Source organism: Macadamia integrifolia, unplaced genomic scaffold, assembly GCF_013358625.1.
Source record: "Macadamia integrifolia cultivar HAES 741 unplaced genomic scaffold, SCU_Mint_v3 scaffold542, whole genome shotgun sequence".
Taxonomy (NCBI): domain Eukaryota; kingdom Viridiplantae; phylum Streptophyta; class Magnoliopsida; order Proteales; family Proteaceae; genus Macadamia; species Macadamia integrifolia.
In genome coordinates, this window is record NW_024870481.1 from 256,272 (window position 1) to 266,490 (window position 10,219).

The 10,219-nt window shown below is 36.1% G+C and overlaps 1 protein-coding gene across 2 annotated transcripts in view; it reads right to left on the reverse strand.

Annotated features, from left to right (window-relative positions):
* Positions 1-9,155: 9,155 nt before the first annotated feature.
* The window catches only part of LOC122069186, a 13,679-nt gene continuing 12,615 nt past the window's right edge, over positions 9,156-10,219 (reverse strand). For both annotated transcript variants that reach the window (XM_042633140.1, XM_042633139.1), the window contains one exon: positions 9,156-9,553. In XM_042633140.1, the coding sequence (XP_042489074.1) occupies positions 9,287-9,553 (267 nt within the window). In that variant the 3' untranslated portion in view covers positions 9,156-9,286. The remainder of the gene's footprint in view (positions 9,554-10,219) is intronic.

The following is a 10,219-nucleotide window of genomic DNA, read 5'->3' on the forward strand; positions in this document are numbered from 1 at the left end:
CCTCCCCTCCCCCATTTCATTTGGTTTAGACAAGCTCTCATGGGAATTAAACTCATGACGTTTTAATTTTAAAATGTTGATCCTTGTCAACTCTGAATGCTAACTTGTTAGAATTCCACTCCCAAATTCATAGTGTATATTCTAAATATGATATATGCGTGCAAGGCAAACAAGGGGATTGCGTAAGGCATGGTTATAGGAACTGCTTGATGAAGTGTAGTGGGTATCGTGTGTGTTGTAATAATTTTTACATGGTTATTGTTAGTTGTTTTCACTTTTAATTGTAAAGGGTAGTGCAATAAGATATGGATACTTTTAGAGGGAGTAGTGCGATATTTATGGATAATTATATATGATTTGAAGAATTGTAACTATAGAAGGCATGCAAGGCTATTTATAGTTGTTCACTTAGAATGGAAAGATAGACAAGAAAAAAATGGGAGAGTGTTTTTTGTTCGGGAGTGTAGAAACTGTGCCCAAACACAGAGGTGGGCAAAATGACAGCCCCGCTCCCATGAAAGGTGGAAATGCCCACCCTGTTGATTCTTTCAGGGATGTTCCCACGGCACAAACAAAACAAAGCATTAAAACACTACAAAGAGTAGACGGACTACTTTTTCATTTCTTCTAGTCTCTTGGTTGTCCCGCTAATGCAGCTCCTACACTCCATAAGGAAAAATTTCTCTCTAAAAAAAATAAAAATAAAAAATCTCAAATTGAATAGAGATGAGCTACCTCCAAATTAGATAAAAACATCATAGCTTCTTCTATAAAGCCAACTTTTCCCTATTTTATCTCTTCTATCTCCAATCCTATTTTCTCTCCTTGTTATTTTATCTCCTCCCTCTCCAGTGCACATATATCAAAATCACAGCATGAACAAGCCTAAGCTTAAGACCCATGATAAACTAATGACCCCTCCCCAAGCAATCACAACAGGAAATTAAGGAACATACTTATCAAAATCTTTATAAAATGAATAAAAAAATAAGGAGGAGTAGGCCTTTCATCTTGTGAAGTTGCCACTTGTTATGCCAGACCAAGCACTGAGCAATGGAACAGTTCCATATTTCCCACATTAGCTCTAAGTGTGATCTTCATTCCATTAATGACCTTGGTACTATCTTCACTTAATAAACCAATTTTTTGAGAGAGAAATTTAACATGGTGCACTCAATCTCACCTCCATGCATATTAGATTTGCTCAAAAGACCCATCTGCTTATAAACAATGGTTTAAAGCTTACACTAGGCAGCATGCATGTGGCCACTTTGATCCTTAGAAAGACAGAAAACCATACCAAGGGGATGGCTCCAGCCTCCCTGCATGAGGGCATCTTTTACTTTGTTGTATAAAGATATGGTTATTGGACTTGGAGTCTTGGGGCTGCACTAACCCATGACAAAAATGGATACTCCAGTCAAAGGATGAGAGCCTACGTCATGGATGACATAGATTTTGATTATAGAACCAACCCTCTTACTTGTTATTATTGAAGTTGAAAGCTTGATTCCTTTTCTTTTTCTTGGAAGAATTTTATTAACTTTTGATACCTTTATTATGTGGAAGAGCGAATTAATCTAATCAATCAAAAGTAAATCTTGGTTTGGTGACACACTAAACTAGCAGATCTCTAATACTTGTTAGAGGATTAATGGAGAGGAGGAGGAATTCCTCTTAATTATTAACACGTATGGCTTAAATATGAAATGATAGTGGGGGATGATTTGGATTAATGAAGGGGGACAAGAGCTAATAATGATGGTTTAGTTGTTTTGGAACTTGTGAGAGGTTGTCTTGTGAGTTGTTAAGTGTAGATGCGGAACTTTTCAAAGTTAAAGTCTCTAATTAGTAGAAAATCAACTTTGTAAATCATTTTTCGAATGACAAGTGTTGAAGTCAGATTGGTTTCTTGGTTAATGAAAAGTTGAAATTTAATTGGAATAAAAAATAATTTTAATTTTTCTATGTGGAAGAGATCGTTAAATTAAGGAAATAAAATTGCTACTTTTAAATTCAAATGAATTATTAGGTCATATTTAAATTATACTAATGAATTCGATTTTTTAAATAAATTTTTTTTAAATAAAAATTTATAGAAATAAATGCCATAAATTTAAAATTAAAAAATTAAATTACTAATGAAAAGTTCCCATTTTTTTCATTTGAGAAGAGCCTATCGAAAAAAAAAAAAAAAAAAGAATAAATAAGGAGGAAAAAAGTTGCTTGGTCAAGTGGCTTTGGCGCTAGTGTAGGGGCCAATGAGGGGATGTACATGGACATCACAGGGGGTCGCTTTTTTGTATTTCACAGGGGTAGGGGCATCCCCCCTTCCTCTGTGTCTGGGTTCAAAGTACGCGACCAAAAAGCATTCTTTTGCACAATTATAAATATTAACTAAAGGAATCTCCCACATACTTTGAAAGATGTTGGTTAAGTACTTTGTCATCCATAGTCCATACCCCACCCAAGTTCATAAGCTTGGTGATCACCCTATTTATAAAGATTGTCTCCCTTCTATTATCTAATGTACGTCTAATGTGGGACTACCATCACCACTTTTATTTATAGGAATTGTCTCCCTTCAATCATCTCATGCTTATTCAATGTGGGACTAAACTACTGAGTTGTAAAATTATACATCCTCTTTTCTATTCATGATTTTTCATAAAAAAATAAATAAATAAGGTTAGAAAGTCTTGTTTGGGTAAGTTTTTACATGCCCTTCTACTAACAATTCAAAACTAACTTTATGTGAAACTTTACTTAGGTTATAAGATCGTCTAGCTCTCTTTGACTAGTTAGAAATCTAATAAAAAAAGAGACTAGCTAGAAAGCCTTATTTGGGTAAGCATTTTTACATGGCTCTTCTGCTAACAATTCAAAACTAACTTTATACGCGAAACTCTACTTAGGTTATAAGATCATCTAGCTCTCTTTGACAAAGCTGAATGTTGAAGCAATCTGCAGAGGATTTGGTGAGAACATAAAATTGGCTATTAAGAAATGTAATTTCTTCATCTAAATTATTGATTTGATAATCATTGGAATTTATCAAAAAAATAATAATAATAATCAAAAGAGATAAACTATTAGAACAACCACAAAACAAACAATCAGGAATGTGCTGGATCCACTACCATCATTTATCAAATTGATTTTTTTTTTTTTTTTTGGTAACTAGAAAATGGTGCTCCACGGTAGTGATCATAGCCCTCAGGATAGGCCTCCATATGGCAAGCAACGCTTTTGCAAGACAAATGGGCGATAGTGGGCATGTCAAGACTTGAACCCACAACCAACCGACTCAAGTGGTGATTGATTGAGGGCATTTTCACCACTAGGCTATCAACCCCATTGGTCATTTACCAAATTGATATTCCTCAGAATATAAGACATGTAATAAGGACAATAAATATTAAAAATGGAACATCCGATTTTTTATAGGTCAATGAATAATTCTTAAATTAATCTGTATTTTACTTCTAGTTTTCTTTTTTTAATTGTGTTTTTTTACCAAATTCTCAAATTAACATAAAAAATTAGTATGAATTATTATCCTTCTAAATAACTCCCGAATCCAAAATTTCTAACTATTACATATGCGTAGAGATTCTAGCTAGTTGAACCAAACCTATGAGTCACATAAATGGAATGTCTATCCCTATTAACAATAGACACAGAACCATTAGAATTCTTGATAGTATAAATGTTAAGAAAATGAAAAACAACTCCCAAGGAAAATTAATCAATTTTTCAAAAACTGTTTTGGGGCTATTCCAAGGATTAAAGTATCGGTATCGGTCACCGTATCGGTTGGCTAAAATTAAGATACGTATCGGAGGGTATCGTATCGTATCGGAGATACACTAAGATACGCTAAAGATACACACATAAATGGATAGGAAACATTTTTTTAAACACTTTTGCATAAAGAATTTGTTAAAAAAAACTATTGATAACATGTATTATGCATAAACACTAAATTGAGGGTATCGTACTAAGAATTCAAGGTTTGTAGTTGTCCCATTAATGTAAAATCCTTGTTCCCAACATTGATTTCCACTTTAGTTAGAGAGAAATATGGCTGACAGCAATTTTGGAATAAAAACCCTTCAAAATATCGTTTTTTTTTCTGAAAAATTTCCCATATTGGCCATTATATGACCGTAGCGCCGATACGTATCGATACTCACTGATACGTACCGATATATATATATATATATCGATACTCACCGATACGTGCTGATATATACCGATACATATCGATCGATACATACCAATACTCACCGATACGTACCAATACATACTGAAACGTACATTTTACCTCAATTTTATATTTTTCATAGAGTCGTATCGAGGCATATCGTATCGTATCGATGTGTATTAGTGGTGTATTGATGCATATCGGTATGTATTGTAGGATATATATCGATACGAAATGATTTAAAAAATTCAATGTATCGTATCGGTGTGTATCGTATCGACAGACTAAATTTAAGATACGTATCGAAAAGTATCGTATCGATATCGGAGATACTTAAAACCATGGGCTATTCACAAAATTATTATCTAAATAATCCTTTGGTGAACCAAGTGATTTGCTTATGGAATTAACCAAAAATAAAAAATATTAATGGAAAGTCTTCTCTGAGCTTGCAGGGTAGCCCACACATTCTTACATCATTTTTTTTATTATTAAATATTCTCTTTTTAAAAGATAAACAATAATTGTATGTCGGCATGGACATTATACTTCGGCCGCTTACTGAAAATTTTTCTTAAAAATAAAAAATAAAATATTTCAAGCCCAAAACAAAAAGGAGAATTGCCTTTTGTAGAAAATCATGTCAAATGCATTTATTCATTTGGGTTTGAGGAAACACTTCGTAGCGTTAATAGAGTATAATTTCCTTCTCCTATAGAGAATTTTGTTTTTTCTCTCTCTCAATTTGTCGATCTCATGTCAACGATTCTGTTTGGAGAAAACGATTGGTATAGCATGTGGATTCTTTCTCACATTAATAGAATAAGAGACATCCTCCTATTTTAAAAATAAAAAAAATTAATCTTTTGAGTAAGGGATCACTATGATGCCTACATGGGATGGAATCACTCATGCTTAGAGCATTTCAGGGAAGAGAGAGAGAGAGAGAGAGAGCATGACACTACCCACAAAACCACAATGGCTATTAGGGGTATAAGTTTGGCCCTCTCGCAACCAACCCTAACAAGGGTTGGGCTAGGCCTGGGCTAAGACCTAGGCTCATCCTGGCCCGGCCTAACCCTGTTCGATTTTAACACTGATCTATTATTATATTTAGTAATGGTAACCCCTTCTCCTAGGTCCATATCATATGATACACAAGCCACATACTCTTACCTATTGAATTAAGATGACTAAATGGCCAAACTATTTCTCTCATTTTCTTTATATAGGTTGTCTTTGTGTCTCTTTTCATATATTGATATAAACTTTAGATACAGAAGTAATCATGACAAAATTTGACTTGTCTAATTTTTGAAAGATGTGGTGATGTGAAGGGATTAAAAAGTCTATCTTATAACCAAATTGATCACCTTGATTGCTGGAAATTTATGGATTAAGGGTAAAAAGGGCTGGTCATAGTCTTAACATCTCCCACCCTCTTTGGTTAAGTATAAACTTAACATTTGTGACATTTTATATAAAAAAATAAAGTAAATATAAGATTAGCTAAGGTCAACCTGACTCAACCCTAAGCCTTGTAGGGTTAGGCTTGAGCATTTTGAAGATCTAACCCTAGGGTTAGGTTGGGGTTTTAAGAATCCCACCCAACCTGACCCTATTTCAAGTGAACGGATCAGGTTCACGTATGAGAATGTTCTTTTACGTCCTTGGTTCGTAGGTTTAGAATTTATAAAATGAAGAGAGAGAAAATTGATTCTAAATTTTCGAACCAAGATCGTTCTCGCACATTCTCGTCCTATCATTTTTCCCTTTCTTTATTAATAACGAGAGATGGGGCCATTAGATGATGGTCCTTCAAGAGTCCATTCATTATCACTGCAGGAACTTCATGTTGCTCTGCTTATGGTTGTGAATTAGCTGGATCCTCCATCTCCCAGTCCCAGTCTCCCTCCATATGAGAGAGAGAGATGATGGATACGTTTGCGTTTTCATATATAGGATTTCTTCAGGTGGGGAGAGTTAAAGTTGAAGAATCCTTAGCATCCGCACAACCCTTTTAACCCTCTTAAGTAACTGTTGAAAATCTTTGAAGGAGATCGATGCTCCTCATCAGTGTTCACAAGAACTCCTTATTGGGAGAAAAAAACAATTCCTCTTGAACCAGACAGGAAGATAAAGCTATCATAATGTAGACTGTACCCTAACAATAGGGAACCATTTCAACCTGAAACCCATTATTAATTATAGCTCCACCTCCATGGAAGGGAAAAGCTTAAGTAGTGGTCCTTCGTCCTTGTTTTAAGAAAAAACAAAAAAACCATGGCTAGAGCTCTTAAAGGCAAGCACCCGGCACAAATAGAATTTGAAATTGGAACCTGAAGAAGGATAGCTAAGCAGCTAACCTAGACTGTGTTACAGTATAGACTCTAGAGTGGTCCTAGAATATCCCCCTTTGCATGCGGCTAGCTAGACCACTAGAGTTTTAGGATGGTCCTCTTCCTATACCCTTTATGTTATTAAAAACTGTGTGAATGAGATCTGCAACAAGTCCCTCTCTCTCTGTGGGACAAAAATTCAGGCATGGCCATTTATTAGGGTATCACACATACTTTTCCAAATGCCAACTCCTATGGAACAGTGAAAAAGAGAAGGATTGCATTGCTGCCCTTAAAAAGAAAAGGCAGCAGATAATATCTTAGTGAAGAATGAGAGATTTGGTTTGATACTCGCATGCATGGAGTGGTGTCTACCCACGCAAACCTCCACATACGCATGCTTCTGCCTTGCAGGGAACAAAGAAATCAAATCTAATTCAAAGCCCTCTTCGACACACAGACTACTGATACAAAAATTGTAAATGAAGAAAGGCTTCACCTTCACACACCCTCTTTATCTTCAATTATGATAATATATTCTATGAATAGCTACAAAACAACATTGGATGTCTTCCCTTGTTGTAGGTGTTCGTTTTGTTTAGGTTTGTTATTAATTTCCAGTTTAAAATCATTTAATTCCAAGGCAAATTTTCAGGTAAACTCATTGGAAAAAATTTAAGATTTTGCTTGAAACTTTGCCTTATTTGTGGTTTTTTAATGAAACACATATATATATATATATATAGAGAGAGAGAGAGAGAGAGAGAGAGAGAGAGAGAGAGAGAGAGAACAAAGTCGGTGGTGGTGCAGCGGCTGTGGGGCTAGCCAGGGCTAATAAAGGCCACGTGGGATATTTCCAATCACCTAACTTTGGCTGCTCTATCTACCTATGACACCTCAAAATAAACTGAGCACACCTTGTGGCAGAACACTAAACTTTAAGATCCATATGAGTATACTGTCTGAGCTGTCCCACTGCCCCTTCCGTGAAGGTAAGGTTCCAAAGATGACAGGGAGCACTGAGGAGGCATAGCTATGTGGCTTAGTTTATTAACAAACATGGTTTCCCATTTTGCCAAGTGGCCAAACCCTAAAATCCTTTATCCGCAATTACAAATAGGCTTAGGGGTTTCAAAACTCATCTGTTCTCCATTAAAAAGAAAAAAGGATAATCCTGAAATCATTTGAGGTGGCAGGCATAGTCATATTCAATGGAGATCTTCAGATGTTTCAATACGGATGAGTGATTCGATTTATAATGAATGAACTAAAAGAACAAGGAATAAACCAAAAATGAAGCTCAAAGTAGTGAAAAAAGACCTGCATAACTTGGCCTTGAATAAAATATGATCTCGATTAAAATTGATTGAGGGTAAAGATCTATGTTACTAACTTCATTTTTTTTCAAATAAAGTCGAGTTTTTGTAGTCTTGAAGTAAATTTGCAAATTTGGTGAATACTTATTCACATCATTTAATGATGAGTAAATTTTCAAATGAGACTAATTTCTTCTCTTGTTTTAGAGCATTGAAATAGTCACCCCACATTTAATACTAACCTGGACTACTAACCTGCACTGTAGTTCAAGAACTATTGAGAATCTTGTACATGCAGTACCATGTCATCCAGTTCCATAAAACATAAATGGAAAACATTTTTTTTTTCTATCAATGGTGAAGAAGAATTATATGATTCATATGACCTTCAAATTTGACATATAGCTTACTAAAATCTCCCGATTGAAAATCGTCTGCAGTGCAGATCTCCTTCCTTCCCTTCCCTTCACACCCCCCCCCCTCTCCCACCCTCGAATCTATCTAATGGTTAGAATATCAGAATGAGTAGTCCACATGAGGGAAAAAAACCTTCCCTCTTAGAACATGGTCTTAGAAATACATAATGCACAACCTGAACGCAAATTATCTTCCTCCAGCATATGAATAGCCAAAATGCTATTGGCATAAATTGCCTGGAAGAAAAAAGCATGTGCACTGATGCATTATCCTCGTACAGAATTTTCGTTTTCTACTGAAATGAAAAAAAAAAAAAAAACCACCTCCCCACAATGTCAGTGTGGGGAGGAATCTGCATATCACTCCAATGGCTGTCATGAAAAAGGAATCATACACGTGAGACCCAAACATTCAGAACAGAACAAAGAAAATTATACGAAAATCCACGTGAAAATGAAATTGCATGCAATTATAATACAATTTTTTAAGGGAAAAAGAGAGGATACATTTCAAAGTGGGACCTCCGAAAACCCCTCCAGTGTGTCCAGCACGCATCCAACGTCTGGGCAGAACTTGGGATTCATTCTTGAATGCTGAGCACACTGGAGAGGAGTCCCCTTCCGTGGAACTGAGGCTAAAAACCGAGACCTCAAGGGGCCTAAAAACTAGCCCATTTTACACAAACACTTACATTAGGTAACGATCTCAAGCCTCTGGGTTCTAGCTATGTATTGCAAATATGATACCTGAATAAACTTGTATACCCACAGGTACTTAGCTAGAATCCAGATGCTTCACTATGGCAGACTAACAAATAACTAACTGCAACAAGTTTTTCATGAACATTGAAATAAATAAACCCAAAAGGAAAAAAGGGAAAAACAAAACTACAAGAGCAAGCTTGAATTGCAAGAGGAACATGGCTAAAAAACAATAGACGCTGTAGATGTTGGAGCTACAAAATTGTGGGCAATGACATTGCGGATAGATTAGTATACAGGTCAACTCTAAAGCCAAACTGCTTCGAGTTCGTAGCTTCTTGAACTCAAGAAGGAATTGGCATGGGCCTGCAGCATGTCATAGAGTTGCTCTGCTGTTGGTCGGTCAGCAGGATTCCCTTTGGTACATCGGCGGAATAAATCGACCAGGAATCTTATTATTTCTGCTTCAGCCTCTGCATCCACTCGCTCTACCCTCGATGATCTAGTCCTTTCAGGCTCCTCTGAAAATCTCAATATTTCCAGCTCCTCCGTCAGCAGTGGCCGCTCACCCATCTGTATCAAACAAAGATTATTCCTCATCTTCACCCCTCAAAATCTATCATCTAAAATAAATGAATAAATTAAAACATTTGGCATTCTTCCTGTATCATAACAGTAGTAGTAAGTCAAAGAAACACCTTCACCAAAAAATTCAAAGAAATACCGAACCCATATGTCCTATAAACAGCAATAAGGAACTGCCCTCAAAAGCAGAGACTAGTAAGACAATGATTTGAAGGCAAAGCAAGTATTCAGGAAAATGTCTCAGGACTGATCACAATAATCACTTCGTAAAGATCCAAGAATCAAAGAATGCCACCCCAGATTTTGTTTGAGCAGACAGCAACTTTGATTTGTCTTTATAAACTTTCCCAGCATCAACCACCAAAGCCCTGGGCCAACCATGATGGTAAAAGCATCTCTAGGTTGTTTTCTAAACAAGGCCTTGGAGAATCAGTGCAGGTTTAACAAACATATTATTAGCAAAAGACCATCATGATAGCTTCTCAGACAACATAGCTAGTAGCTACCAAAGCAAAGTGAGAGGCACCCACAAGGAACCATGCCTCCCAATGCAACAGTGCAAGACAACAAGGCATGGTGAGCATCTTCCTGCATGAGGTGCATTTTTAACTTGACGTGAAGGGGATAAGGTGTTTCTGTCTACTGGGTTTTTTT